The 14,799-nt window shown below is 55.5% G+C and overlaps 3 protein-coding genes across 5 annotated transcripts in view; all 3 read left to right on the forward strand.

Moving 5' to 3' along the window:
- The first annotated feature begins 1,376 nt into the window (after positions 1 to 1,376).
- Positions 1,377 to 10,699, forward strand: HOXB6 (homeobox B6). Of its 2 annotated transcripts, none has more exons than XM_061143825.1 (3): positions 1,377 to 1,515; positions 7,335 to 8,113; positions 9,143 to 10,699. In XM_061143825.1, exons 2-3 carry the CDS (start codon positions 7,699 to 7,701, stop codon positions 9,400 to 9,402), a joined length of 675 nt encoding a protein of 224 aa, XP_060999808.1. In that variant the 5' UTR covers positions 1,377 to 1,515; positions 7,335 to 7,698; the 3' UTR covers positions 9,403 to 10,699. The 2 variants fall into 2 exon arrangements, with proteins under 2 accessions (XP_060999808.1, XP_060999809.1); XM_061143826.1 differs by having other exon boundaries at positions 1,380 to 1,515; positions 7,356 to 8,113.
- Positions 1,394 to 14,799, forward strand: part of HOXB3 (homeobox B3) — a 54,416-nt gene continuing 41,010 nt past the window's right edge. For both annotated transcript variants that reach the window (XM_061143821.1, XM_061143822.1), the window contains exon 1: positions 1,394 to 1,515. The gene's annotated coding sequence lies outside the window, so the exon portion shown is untranslated. The remainder of the gene's footprint in view (positions 1,516 to 14,799) is intronic.
- On the forward strand, positions 10,829 to 14,531 carry HOXB5 (homeobox B5). The gene is made up of 2 exons (XM_061143818.1): positions 10,829 to 12,635; positions 13,316 to 14,531. The coding sequence occupies exons 1-2, from the start codon at positions 12,077 to 12,079 to the stop codon at positions 13,561 to 13,563; spliced, it is 807 nt and encodes a 268-aa protein (XP_060999801.1). The 5' UTR covers positions 10,829 to 12,076; the 3' UTR covers positions 13,564 to 14,531.

A 14,799-nucleotide genomic window follows, 5' to 3' on the forward strand; every position in this document is an offset into this window, starting at 1 on the left:
TGAGAGAGAAATACCCGGAGGACGCCGTCTAGACCTTCGGAGCTGATTTTTTAGTATTTATTCGATTATAAATCCTGGCTTATTTAAATTTAAAAAACAGGCATTGGGTACGGAAAAGGGAAGAGGATTGGAAGGAAGCACGGTTTAGGAGAATCTGTTTACTCTAAATTTGTAAGTAAAAGGCTCCTAAACCTGCGGTACCCACATTAAGGACCGCAGACCACCCCCTCCCCCCGCAGAGGGCAAGGGGAGTTGTCCTTGGAACCTGGGCAAGTGCACATTTGGGGGAGAGAGCCAAGTGTCCAGGTCCGGCTTTGCTCTCCTCCACTCCTCCAATTCCTGGGGTGCAGAGGCAATCATTCGGTGGCTAGAGTGTCTGCCTTGGTCTCCATTAGGGCCACCTTACTTGGGGCAAAAGCTAGGCCCTAGGGGATCTATGGCCCCCACACCCGCAGTGCTACAAGCCCTCACAGGTGGGGTCCTGCCATCTATAGGGCTAGGAGTGAGGGGCGCACTCAGAGGGGGAAAGGGGACCTTGACGCTTTCATTTTGCCCTGAGGCTAGTGGCAGCTCTGGACATTGGCTGTTGCTCCCAGCTCACCCCCAAATTGCCTTAGAAAAGACCCTGTGTGGAGGTTTTGGGGTGAATTTTTTACTAGAAAAGAAGGACAGAGCTCCAGTGAGAATAGCGAGGTTCCAAAAAGAACCCCCTTCCCAGATGGATGCTTGTGCCTCCTCTATCTGATTCCCCACTCCCCAAATCTCACACCTTCTCAGATTGGGGTTTCCCCAAAAATCGAGAAGGAGAAGAAAAGAAGATGGCGACTGAGAAAAGGGTTGCTGGTGGAGCAGCCATGAAGAAATGCAATAAATTCCTTGTTGTTTTATGAAAATTTACAACTTTGTGATAGAAGTTTATGAGTGGTTGAATCCAGCGATTGGCCAGCGCCGGTCATGTGGCCGGGCGATCGTGAACATGAACTTTTTATCATTTCCCTGGTGGTTATAATGCAGCATTCTTTTGGACACCACACCTAGGTCGGAGCACTGTCGTCCTTCAGGGCTCCAGCCTCTTGATATTTTTATACTTCAGTATCAGCTCGATAAAGCAAGAGAGAGAGGAAAACCGAGGGGGAGAGAAAAGAAGAGAGAGCGGGGGAGAGAGAGAGAGAGAGAAGGAGGGGTGGGAATTACACAAAAGAGAGAACCAAAAATAATTTTAATTTCTAAGTTAATTTGCTTGCTGATCTGGGATTTTAGTCATCATGGAGAGTAAATGGACAATCTGCCCAGGACTGCAGCCTGATACCATTTTTCAAAGCCAGAACTTACTCCATTTTCTATGCAAATATCAGAAAAGCGAAACACCCTCTCTCCCAAGTCAGAGAAGGGGAAACAACGGCTCTCAGGTTGGGACAATATTATCTGGAAGATGAAGAAGAAACCGAACGCTCTTTCCCCCCCCTTTCTCCCACCCCTTTCGATCGGAGGAAAGAAACCCCAAGGTCTGCAAAGGTAAGGGAGATTCTACAGTTTTCTTCTTATTCTTTTGCATCGGTTTTGTAGGGGGTGGGGCTTGGGTTTGTCTCTCTCCCCCTCTCTTCCAAGACAGGGCTGAACCCCACCTCTGGGCGCTGCAGGGAGAGGCTGCCTAGGAAATTCGATGGCTGAGAGAGGGGTGGTTGCTTCCTGGAGGAGAAGCAAGGCAGGGAAGACGGTCGGAGGAACCTAAAGGGGCCACGGAGGCGAGCTCTAAGTGGCCTTTTTAAGCTGGGAGAAGAGCTTTAAGCTAGAGGGCTGTGAAAGAAAGGATAGGGGGTGTCTGGGCTTGGGGTGCCTGCATAAAGCCGGTTGCTACGGCCTCTGAGGGTTTGCGCCCCCTCCCCCTCCCCCTCCCACCATCTCTCCCTGGTTCCGGCCTCCCCCAATTGCCCCAGCACAGTTCTCTTGCCCGGTGTGGGTACGGATATCCGTGGCTTTCCGGCAGTGTTGGCACGAGGGGCGGTGGCGCTGAGAGACGTCCTGGTCTCTGGAGGGCCTGGAATCTCCGTTGAGGCCAGCGAGGGCGAGCAGGCGGCTAGAGAGATACAGAAAGAACAATTCACAGAGAAATCCTCATTATCTCCCTTTGGAAACATGTCTGAAATTAAAGGGCTGTGGGTGGAGGCACCCAAATTGAGGGAGACCCCCTCCTCCCAAGAAGCCTGCCTGAAAATGCTCAGATCTTTGGCCACTCCCGTAGGAGGGAGGCTGGCTCTGCAGGGAGACAATTTTGTGGTTTTTAACGGCGGTAGGTTACAGCGTGTTGGTTTCTGTGTAATACTGGTTCTGTACCTTGCGTTTTATTGGTGTGGGGTGTGTGGATTTCTGTGGAGGAGAAAATTGCCATGTGTGTCTGATGTGGAAACGTTTCAAACTTTCCTGGATCCAAATGTGGTGATTGTGAAGAAGCTGTTTAACACGTTGTTGTCTTAGGCATAGAAACACAAAAGAAAAATAAAGAGAAGAAAATTAAAAGAAATTCCCATTAGGGATTTGATGGTGTCTGGACTAGAAAGCTGCCTGGCACTGAGCTCAGACAGCTAGTCTTGTCCCTCCGGCGCCTGATTCCATTCCTGAGCCAGGCCTGGGGTGGGGGGTGGGGGGAGCCTGGAGAAGAACCGTGGGGAGGGAGGCCGAGATTCCTAAAGTAGCTGGTGGGGTTGAAGAAGGCGCCAGTCGCTAGGTGAAGACTTAAAAATAGAGAGGTGTTCTGGGGAAGCTGCCAGCTGAGAGATAAGGGACTTAGGGCTCGAGAAGCAGGAGAGACTGTGATTTAGTTTGGTTTGCAGAAATAGGTGATTGCTTTCCTCTTTTTAAGGACCAGATGCAGAGATTTCAATCTGAGGTCTCTGGTGGCCCAGGGATTGCAGGGTCTGGATGCGCATAGGGGAATACTGGCCTTCTCAATACTGAGCTGAGAAGAGAGAGACAGAGCCACTTGTGGCGCGGGAGGGGGCCCCTGGTGGCACAGGTAGGTGCCCTCGAAGCAGGCCCAGTATGGGTGCCTGAAGGGACCCCTCGGCTGCGAAGCCAGAGAAGTTCTCGGCCAGCACCCGCGGCACTCGGAGCCTATTCTCAAAGGAAAAATTCCCCAAACGTACCCAGACTAAAGGTCTTTTTCTCCTGTAGTCTTGGCGGGGTATAAATCATCCCTTAGACAGTTCGCTCTGACCCAAATTATGCGGTTTGCTGCCATCTACCGTCCGTTTGGAGACATGCGGCTTCGGCGCCGCAAGCCCAGCGACGCTGCCTGAACCCGGCCCCACGCCCCGAGCCCTCAGCCGCTCAGGTTGGGCGGGATTCTGGGGACTTTCGGCCCAGATTATCACCTTCCGCTGGATCTTGGTTCCAGCTTGCCCACATGTGGATTGGAGAACGAGGATCCCTCTATCTTGTCAGGCCCGTCCCAGCTCCAAACCTGGCGGCTGACTGGGGGAAGCGGCTTTTTCCTAGGGCATATTTTAAAAGGACTAATACTGCATCTGGCGGGCACGGGGCCCTGAATCAAAGGGTTGGGGGATCAGAGTCGAGAGCCCTCTCCCCGACGTCCCCGCCAAACTCAAGAGGGGATCACCAGGGCCGCTAGGGAGATCCATCCGAGGCCAAGGCTGTTCAAGGTTTATTTGGTTTTCTTTTCGGCCAAGGGAGGGGTCCTGCAGGGGAGGCGCCGGCCCGGGCAGTTCCACTCGGTTGTCAAAAGACAAACCGAGTCTGTGTTCTCCGGGTTGACTGGTGGGTCTTGCCAGTTCCTTGGCCGGTTGAGTGTATGGTGAAAGAACTGAACCGAGCTTTCTGGAAATTGTTGGTGTCTGCAAGTGAGTGTGTGTCCCCTTCCCCATTCCCGATCATTTCGAGCGAAATCGACACAAACATGCTTTGGGAAAAAGCGGGGAGTGGGGATCAATCATTAAGGAAGCAAAGCATTGTAATTTCCGTTCCTGCCCGACTCCTCACACCCGCTGAAGCCGACTGCTTTCCCAGGAGGGGGTGGCGAGGGCGAGGGTACGCGCCGCTGCCGCCGAGTTTGAATATTGGCCCGTCTCACGGGTTACTGATTAGCTCGGGCTTTCAAGCCGCAGGAGGAAGCTCTGGCCGCTCCTTTCAAGGTGCTGTGGCCCCAGTTCCTGGGAGGGGGGCTCCAGGAAATTGCCTCTGGTGCCAGGCAGGCCTAGGTGTTACGGGGTCTGGAGCTGGAGGAGCTGCCGAAGTCGAGGGGCCCAGCGGTACTAGGGGCAAACGCGCGGTCTCTGAGGCCTGAGCCTCTGGCGCCTTTCGAGTCTGCGTCGCAGGAGCAGCCCTTTCAGCTCTTCAGCAGAGAGTGACTTTCTGGCGGCTGGAAGGCCCGGCCCGGTGCAGGAGCCCCCAAGGGAGTGCTCCTTGAAAGTCTTGAGCCCCTCGGAGGTTTTTCTTGCGGACAATCGGAAGGACAGATGGAGAGGGGAAGGCGGCTGTAGAGAGGGTTGAAACCTTTAAGGGCTCTTAGGGTGCCCATGGGCCTGGGGAGAGGGAGCTGAGAGCCACTGCTCCCCCCTCCAACAGAGAAGATGCCATTCATTTGCATAATGGAAATGTATTTGTACCTTGCTTTGGAGGAGCCAATTTTAAGGCAGTGTTCCCTGTAAACTGCTCTCAAAGATTGGGAGAGGCCACACTGCTCCTCTGGGAATCTATTTGTTCCCCAAATCCAGAGAATCATAGAATCCAGAGGAAGAATTGGGTTGAGATGTTTGAATTCACCCCACCCCAATCAGAGTTGAGATTGGGGTGGGGGAAGTTGCCCACCCCAACTCTTAAGAGCCGGGCGTGGGGGGAACTTTGCAGCTAAGAGGAAGTGGGAAGCCTGGACAATGTCTCAATACCCCTCCCCTCCAAACACCTACTGGCAAATATCCTCCCTGAGATTACCCGTGCAGAATTCTACTCTGGAGCTGAACACAACTTCGACATTTACCGGGGAGCTGGACTGTGTGTACGTCCACAGGACCACAGATTCACAGCTCAGGAAATTACAGTTATAAAGTCCTGCCAATGGGATTTCTATACAATCCTTCTGTTGTGTACTCAAGACTTAGGACACATTTACATCCACCTCTCCGTACACACACCTCCTCCTTGAGCAAGGAGAGACACCCCAGACCAGCAGATGGCTGTGCCCACTGTGTATTTATATGTTCCCTCTTGGAGACAGACCGACGACGGTGGATGCAACCACAGACAGATTCATAGAGATCTGACTCCAGAAGTCAGGCAGCCTCTGGCCCAGCCCTGCCTGCCTGCTCTTTCTCCCAAACAAACGGATCAGACGAATAAACGCTCATAAATACCTCTGGGCTTAGATAAGAGCGATGAGGCGCTATTTCCTTTCATGCCCGACTCCAGGCGCCCAGGCCCTGCCTTTGCGGCTCCATCTCACGACAGGCAACCTGCAGAGGTGAGGTTAATTTGGGGCTATGACTCTAAGGATAAGGCGATTGTTTTCGTGCTTCTATCATAGGGGAAGTCTTCATCTCTCACTGAATCTTATGTTATCCAGGCTTCATGGGAAAGCCCATACCAAACAGTCCTAGTTGGAGGACACTGTGACCAGAAAGGAGGAAGGGAGGGCTGAGGCCCAAGGCCCAGCCTCAATAGCAAGGAGGAGGGAGGTATACAAGGCACTCTCCCCACCTTGCTCCTCCAGCCCAAATGTTCTCCATTCCTTTCCAGGAGTGGGCCTAATCACAGCTGGATTTGAGCACTTATGACTCTGCATCATCAGGAGGCTAGAGTTTATTTTTTAAATCTTGACAACCCCCTCCCCAAGAGGGGCTAGGAAGTGGTTGATGGGACAACCAGGAATAGCCACTTAACCATGAAGGCACAGCCAAGAAGTTGTCCTAAGTTTAGGGAACCTTGTGGGCCACTTTGCAACAATCAAGTTCCATCCCTGGTCACTAACCTCAATCCTTTACCACTTTTCCTAGTGTCTTGTGTCATCTTCAGTAGGCAGATTTGGCCCACAAAAAGGAGTCCAAAGAACAAGTCAGAGAAGGGTCAGCCTGGTCCCTTCATGATCAGGTTTTGTCCCACATTCTGACCCATTCCTGGCCCCAGGTCCAAAGCTTGTCATCCTTTATGCACATTAGAATGTTGAAAATACACTGTGGTTCAGTCTTCCAGGCTGATTCCAATGCTCATTTTCCTAAAATAAGAGTCAGAGATGTACACACACTCTCACACCAAAGCTTGTAGGCAGCAGGCTGGTGATACAAATATGAGAGGTGGGAGGGATTGTAGAGATGCTGAGAGACAGAAGGGTAGTGAGCATCTGGAGAGGGGATACGGAATGATGGTGGTAAGCTGCCTGCTGCGGCCCCAGGAGGACCCAACCCTCCCCTTTATAAAATGAAACAAAAACCGTCTTGAGAAAGAATTAATTAAAAAAAGAACTGCCAGCTTCTGGAGAGACCTGGAAAAGGAGCGATGGCTCCTCTCTTCCCAGTGGTTTCTGATTGTCTCCAAAAGCTGGAGGGTTTGAGGACCTGAAACTGGAGGAGGAACAATTTTCTTCCCTGTGCTGAGACACCTTGATACCTAAGAATTTGTAGCCCAGGATATTCTAATGTCTTTTGGGGTAGGAAGTTGGGTGGAGGGAGGGTTGCAGGCAGGATAGGGATCAGACAAACCTCTCACCCCTCCTCTCCCTATCCCCTTCTTCCCAGTGCCCCTTCCTGTGCCAAGAGCAAGCAGTACATACTAGAACCAGGCAAGATATCTTGGGCAGCAGCAGCGGTAGCCTTCCAAGAAGCTCTGAGCCTAGCTGCACAGCAAAAGGGAGAAGCTTTTAGGCTCAGACCCTCCTCCCAATTCCCAGTCTTCTGGGTCCTCTGGCCTGCCTCTCAGACCACAAGAGCTGTAGAGAAATAGGAATAATAAGCCCAGGCTTGGGAGTAGATCTGAGAAACAGGAAAAACGGTTTTCAAAACCTGGGAAGGAGATGGTTTCTTCTTCTTTTGCTTGTCGATTTCTGAAAGCGATGCTAATCAGCGGAGAACTCTTCTCTTCTCCTACCAACACAAAACCCGAGAAACCAGCCTTCTCCTTTAGTTCTCTTCTAGGGAGACTGAGATTCGAGATTCGGAGATATTTATCCACCTTCCCTTGAGGGAAAGGGGCTCAAGCAAGTCAGGGGTTAACTTTTCTGAAAACACAATTAACTTTTTCCTATTCTGCGTGGGGAGGGGAGGGATATATTTATTTAATCACTGGAGGATGGGGTGGTCTCAATCCAAGTGCTCCCTCCTCCCTCAAAGGCACAGACGCCTCTTTCGCAGATCCTACGTAGGTGGAACGGGACGCGTTGTGCTGTTGGGGAGAGAGAGAGAGAGAAAGCAGAAGGAGAAGAAGGAGGAAAAAAAGGTTGATAGGTTTGTGCGCGGGTCCCTCGCGCGGGCTGCGCTCCTCCTGGGTGCTATTTGACAATTCCTGCCTCTGCCATTGGTCAGTGTTGGATCAGATGGTTGTATTTCCTTCTGGCCCTCACTGGCACCTCGCCATCCCCCCTCAGCTAAAACCCAATCTCAGATATACTACTAATAGGCGCGGCGCTCGGACTATAAAACACAACAAATCATAAACCCGGCGGAGCAGCAGCGGCCGCGCGCGCCTCCCCTCCCAATGAGTTCCTATTTCGTGAACTCCACCTTCCCCGTCACTCTGGCCAGCGGGCAGGAGTCCTTCCTGGGCCAGCTCCCGCTCTACTCGTCGGGCTATGCGGACCCTCTGAGGCACTACCCCGCGCCCTACGGGCCCGGGCCCGGCCAGGACAAGGGCTTTGCTGCTTCCTCCTATTACCCGCCGGCCGGCGGCGGCTACGGCCGGGCGGCGCCCTGCGACTACGGGCCGGCGCCGGCCTTCTACCGCGAGAAGGAGTCGGCCTGCGCGCTCTCGGGCGCCGACGAGCCGCCCCCGTTCCACCCGGAGCCGCGGAAGTCCGACTGCGCGCAGGACAAGAGCGTGTTCGGCGAGACCGAGGAGCAGAAGTGCTCCACCCCGGTCTACCCCTGGATGCAGCGGATGAATTCATGCAACAGTGAGTGAGAGTTGCTGCGGCTGCCGCGACCCCCGCGGGCTCCCCCCCAGAATCAGAACTAGAGAGCCCCCCTCCCCCAATTCTTCCACGGAGAGAGCCTCTCGGGTTGGAGGTTAGGGAAGATTGGGCGCCTGCCTCGATCTCCCGCGCTGCCCTCACGCCCTCAGGAGTTGCAAAGTTTGCAAAGTCCCAGATGCACTCCGAGCCAGGGGGAGCGAGTGGGTTCTCTGCGAGGGCCAGGCCGCAGCCGAGATCCGGGTCAGGGAGGCAGGCAGAGCCCGCGCAGCCAGTGGCTGGGCTCTCCCTGGCGCCCCCAGCTCTGGCCCGGTCCCCCACCCCAAGACTGTTCATTAAAAACGGAGTACGTCATGGGAAGGGGGGCGGCGTGACGCTGGCGAGGGAGAGTTGAGTCTGTCCCGGACTGGTTTTCCCTGGGGGTCGGGGGCTGGGGAAAGAGGAGGCACCCGGAAAGGGGTGGTAGTCAGGGGAGGGGGGGAGAATAAGGGGAAGAAAGAGAGGGAGCGGGCGGAGTCGGAGAGAGGGAGAAGCAGGCGCCGGGGTCTCAGGTTGGATTATTTGTCGGTCTTAAATCCCAAATTGACGTCCATTAACGGGACACGAAAGTGAGGAGCCCTTAATGCTGACTACGGATCGATCCACGTCATTACAGATTAAGGGCCGGAATCTATCACGGGGTGGTGGGGGAGCCAGATGGAAAGAAAAGATGCGTCTAGGAAGAGACACACCTGGCCAGTGCTTCTCCAGCCCCTCCCCCTAGGCTCAGGTGGGATTTAAAACTGCTCCTCCCATCCCCCCACCGAGAATCTAGACGGAAGGCAAAAGCCTAGGAGGCCCGGAGGGAATCTGGAGGGGGCGCTGGAGAAGTGTGGAAAGGGGGGCCCGCCAGGGAACCAGAGAGAGTGGAGGACATCCCGGGACAGGCTAGAGTCCCCGTTTGAGGGTCGAATGGGGGAGGGGGGTTCTGGCCTTGGTGACCCCAGGCCTCAACATCTCCTCTCTGCGTAACAGGTTCCTCCTTTGGGCCCAGCGGCCGGCGCGGCCGCCAGACCTACACGCGCTACCAGACGCTGGAGCTGGAAAAGGAGTTTCACTACAATCGCTACCTGACGCGGCGGCGGCGCATTGAGATCGCGCACGCCCTGTGCCTGACGGAACGGCAGATCAAGATCTGGTTCCAGAACCGGCGCATGAAGTGGAAAAAGGAGAGCAAACTGCTCAGCGCGTCTCAGCTCAGTGCCGAGGAGGAAGAAGAAAAACCGGCCGAATGAAGGCGCTGGCAGGGGGCGGGGGTGACGCGAAGGGAGAGGCCTGCGGGGAACGGAGGGCAGCGGAGAGCTCCGGGGAAGGCTCTGCGGGCGGGGGAGCCTGGGGACCTGCTCTCCAGAGCGCGACAGGCGGGGCCCCGCGCTCTCCTGGACGCCCCCGCCCGCAGGGCGCTCGCTGGGCGCTGGGAGGCCGCGCTGCCTGAGCCCAGCCGGCACCCCAGCGCCGCCTCCACGCCCGCAGAACCGCCTCGGCCCGAACAGGCTCCCGCGGGAGAACTGAGGACCGGACTCACTTGATGTTTCCTGGAAGCAGAGCAAAATGCTCTTGTCCGTGTCGCGTCTCATTTCGTCCATGTCGCCCGTGCACGGTTCAATGGTAAATTCGCAGTCCCCTCAGCGGGGGCCTCGAAGACTCCCTGACCCCAGACCTCTCTCCCAGCCCCTCCCCAAAGCCACTGGAAGGAGCACATACTACCTAGAAGTAAGAAGAGGAGCCTCAGAAGAAAACAAAGTTCTATTTTATTAATTTTCTATGTGTTGTGTTTGTAGTCGTGTCTTAGCTCTGGACGTGAAATACTTCGGTAATAATATTAATATTATTAATAATGATAATAATAATAAAGACGTAAAACCTCGCTGCTCAGTCACCTCTGCTCCTCCCCTGCCACTCCCCCACCCCCTCCGCCACCCCTGCGTCCCGGTGCCGGAAACTCTGCAGCGAAGGCCGGAGCTCTGGTCGGCCCCAGAGGGCCAGACGCGACTCGGAAGTTCCAGTTGAGATAAAGGCTGCAGCGGTCCGGCCCAGGCTCCAACGCCGCGCCTCGCCGGTGCTGAGGCTCACAACGGCCTCTTCTGGTGCAGAACTGGGGGACGGAGAAGAGTCGTTCCCCTATTATTCTCTAGCTTTTCTTCGTTTGTCCGTGGCTGGAGGGAACGCCACCGAGGCCCCCTAGCCGGGAGCTCCTGCAGAGACTGAGCCAGGCGGGTCTCAGTGCCTCAGCGCTGGGTTCTGTCCGCAGGATCCCTGAGGCCGGTGATCTTTGGCCTGCCCACATGGCCTGATTTCCGCCGGCCTTGGCCCTCGGCTCCTGGCCTAAATTGGGGCCACCGGGTGTCTGTCTCCCTGCCCACAGCTGCAGTCTCCAGGCGTCCCTTCCTGCCTCAAGTAGTGGCTCAGCGGCAAGTAGGGGGATGTGAAGCCGCCGGCAGGCGCCTGGGCGAAGGGCAAGACTTTCCCCTGCTCTTTGGAGACCTGAGGGCAGGAAGCCAGGTGATGGGGCAGTTTGGTTACATCCCATCAACTATAACGGACCCATTCTGTCCCCACCCCATCCCACCCCACCCCCACCCTCACCCAGGCGACAAGATGAGGAGACTGTTTTTCTTTCTTCTTCCTCCCTCTCTTTGCCTTTCTTATTTTTAAAGAAAATAGCCTTCCGGCAGAGGGGGCCCAGCTGTGGCGGTCTCTGGCCGCCAAGCGTGCTCAGCAAGGCGCTGCTGGTCCTCTGAACTCCTTTCCCGGGAAGGCGTGAGCCGCCCGGCAAATTCTGAAACTACTCAGATGCCAGCAAGGGGTCTCAAGTAGGGCTTCCCAAGGCAATAGCAGGCAGTTGGTGAGAAAGCGAAAGGATTCTTCCTTGATCCCAGAATCTCAGGACCAGGTTTACAGCCAAAGCCCGGTCCCTGATGCGGTGGCCTCTACCATTTTTCTCCCATCTAAGCCACTTAGCCCCAGCTGGGCTCTTCCTTTAGGGTCCCTATCCTGTTCTGCCGTCCTTCCGTCTCCTGGGCTAAGGATGAAGAAGAGGATTTCAAACTTCTAAGGGGACCCGGAGAAGCGAAAGTTTCTCCTTCGAACCCTCGCCTTTGCCCCACGGGCTTGGCCTGGATGCTGTGGATGGACCACTGCAGCCGGGTCAGGAAGCAGACCAGGCCGAGCTCACAGGGGAAACCCTTTGCAATAATTGTTTTTCACACACATTTTCCAACCTCTCCCTCATTTCTGCCCCCAACTCGGAGACTTGCAAGGCCCGAGTAAAGGAAGAGCAAATCAAGCTTTGGTCACCTTATCCTGAGTTAAAATAATAATAACGACGACGACGACGACGACAGGGAGAAGTACCGAACGATAGAGAAACTCCACTTACGAGAAAGTGGGTAAAGGCTTAATCGGGTTTCTCCTCTAAAAGATTCAACCCTTCGGGTGAACCTAGGCCGGGCTTCTTTCTAGCCCGGCGGTTGCACGGAGCCAGCAGGGAGGCAGTCGTCGCCGCCATGGCGGTCGGCGGCCCGCGCTCCCGCCGTTCGCCGGGAGGTGGCGCGCTCTGCTCAGAGGCCGCCGCCAACCTTCTCCCTGTTTCTCCCCCTTCTCCTTTTTCCCCCTCTCTCGGAGGCTCGCATTGAATCGGCCCTAACGATTCTCGGATCGTCATTATTTGTAACCATAGAGCATGAATTACCTCTTGAGGTCATCAGCGAGAATTTACGACTGGTCAACAAAAGCACGTGATTCCCCAACGCCCCCCCATCCCCCTTCCAACCCCCCCCCCATATTTGGCCGCATACATAGCAAAACGAAGTACAGTGCATCGCTATAATTCATTAATACATCATAAATCGTGAAGCACAGGGTTATAACGACCACGATCCACAAATCAAGCCCTCCAAAATCACCCAAATGAGCTCGTACTTTGTAAACTCCTTCTCGGGGCGTTATCCAAATGGCCCGGACTATCAGTTGCTAAATTATGGCAGTGGCAGCTCTCTGAGCGGCTCTTACAGGGATCCCGCTGCCATGCACACCGGCTCTTACTACAATTACAATGGGATGGACCTCAGCGTCAACCGCTCCTCGGCCTCCTCCAGCCACTTTGGGGCGGTGGGCGAGAGCTCGCGCGCCTTCCCTGCGCCCGCCCAGGAGCCCCGCTTCAGGCAAGCGGCGTCGAGCTGCTCCCTGTCCTCGCCCGAGTCCTTGCCCTGCACCAACGGCGACAGCCACGGCGCCAAGCCCTCTGCTTCGTCCCCCTCCGACCAGGCGACCCCGGCCAGCTCCAGCGCCAATTTCACCGAAATAGACGAGGCCAGCGCGTCCTCGGAGCCTGAAGAAGCGGCGAGCCAGCTAAGCAGCCCAAGCCTAGCTCGGGCGCAGCCAGAGCCCATGGCCACCTCCACAGCCGCGCCCGAGGGGCAGACTCCGCAGATATTCCCCTGGATGAGGAAGCTTCACATCAGCCATGGTAATTCTCGCTCTCGCTCCCCTTTTTGTCTTCTCGGCTTTTCCTTCTCCGCGTTTGGGGGTGGGGGGAGTCGGCGAGGAGAGCTTGGCTTTTCCTCAAATATAGATTTCTTTTTTTTCGGAGGGGGAGAAGACTCTAAGAGGGTCCTCACAGCTCGGGGGGACAGAGCCAAAAGAGGGCTTAGCTGGGGGGTTGAAGAGGAGTATTTTAAATAATTTGTTCCCAGATTCGCCTTAGGTTTTATTTGCCCAGCTGTTCTAGCTTTAGGATGAAGGATGGGGTTTATGTGACATGGGGAAGGGTCCTGCTTGCCCCCGAAATTTTGAGACTGCTTTTTGCAGAGGAGGGGCGAGCGGTAAAGGGAGCTTTCCAGGGCAAAAGTGCAACCGTTCTCCTCCCTCCCGGGGTGAGTGGCCGCCTGAGCCCAGCGAAGGGTGAGGCGCAGGGAGGGAGCAAGAGACAAAGCCGGGCGCATTCGCTGCGGGCAGAAGTGGGGGCGGTAGGAGAAGGGGGCATCAGAAAGCAAGCTCGGATGCGGGCATCTGGAGTGGGGAGGATCGGAGCTGCGGTGAGCTGGGTGCCGGGGACGCCTGGGTCCTGCTCCACGCCCCCCTCCCACCCAGTGCCCCCTCCCTTAACCAGAATAACGCGGCCTCGCCTCTCTGCTCTGTCTGCTCCAGACATGACCGGGCCGGACGGGAAAAGGGCCCGAACCGCGTACACCCGCTACCAGACCCTGGAGCTGGAGAAGGAGTTCCACTTCAACCGCTACCTGACGCGGCGGCGGCGCATCGAGATCGCCCACGCGCTCTGCCTGTCCGAGCGCCAGATCAAGATCTGGTTCCAGAACCGGCGCATGAAGTGGAAGAAAGACAACAAACTGAAAAGTATGAGCCTGGCTACAGCCGGCAGCGCCTTCCAGCCCTGAGCCCGCCGGGAGGAGCCCGGGCGGCCTAAGAGTTCATGCCGCCCCCAGCCCTGGCCCCTCCAAGCCTCCTCGCGCTGCCGCCGCCCGCTGGGAACCGGTTCCCACGAGCCTGCCTCAGCCCGGGCCTTGTGTTACGATTTTTTCGTTTGGTCTTAGGTCTTCCTGTGGCTCCCTCTCTCCTGGACTGGTTAATCTTGTTATTATTGTAATAATAATGATAATTATTATTTTCCCTCCATGCTCCCCACTCCCCTGCGCTCACCCCCAATCCGCCAGTGTTTCTGAATGTTCGTGTCTGTGGTTGCACTCCTTCCCCCAGGAAAAAAAGAAACTCGCATGTTTAATGTGAACTTTCCCCTCCCCATCTGTGTTATAACTTATTTATAAAAGGATGATCGCTGTATTTTGAGTTTCAGCTGGAAACTTCTCTAAAAGGGGCAGCAGTTGAGGTGGGATAGTGCCGCAGCGCCGGGCCCAGCTGAGCTGGCCTCGGAGACCGGGAGTCCATGACTGTGTCTCTTTCCTCCTTCCTCGTCCTCCTCTCTCTCCACTCCCAGACCCAAGTCTCCTAAGGCTTGGTCCTGAGGTGGGAGGGGGCTAAGGGGGACCAAAGGGGTGATGTTGAAAAGAGGGAAGGTACATAGTGAGATTTAAGTTCCTGCTGCCTGGGTAGGCCCCACAAGGCCTGGCCTGGGAGCCTCGGAAAACAAAAATAATCCTCAGTGTAAGACGTCTTGTGTATTTCTCTGTGAATCCATGGGTCTGGCATAGAGGGCCCAAAGCTTGTAAATGCGGGGATAGTCTGGGTCAGACCTATCCCCTCTTCCGTACCCATTTCGATTCCAAGACCATTTGTAGTGAGCGAGTGGATGCTGTGCTACGTGTGAAATCTGTCTCTGCCGGGCCTGTCTCAGTGATTCGCTTTTGGTATTTGTTTGTAGCTTTCCTTGAAGTCAAATAAATGTCTCCCCTCCTCCACTGCCCTTCCACTTGTCTTTTCTCTGGGGGCCTGCCTCTCCCATCACCAGGCACACCCTAGACCATTCTTGATAGATCTGGGGTGTGGGGAAGGGAGAGTAAGATGCTCCCCAGCAGCCCCTCTCAGCCTCTTAAGTCTCTGCTTAGTCAGCGGTATTTGGGCCAGGGGACAGGCTTTCATGCCTGGGGAACTGAGAGGCCCAGAAATCCCACCTGAAGCTGGAGCAAGGGACAAGGGAAAGGCTGAGCTGGACTCCA

Source organism: Dama dama, chromosome 5 (assembly GCF_033118175.1).
Source record: "Dama dama isolate Ldn47 chromosome 5, ASM3311817v1, whole genome shotgun sequence".
Lineage (NCBI taxonomy): Eukaryota > Metazoa > Chordata > Mammalia > Artiodactyla > Cervidae > Dama > Dama dama.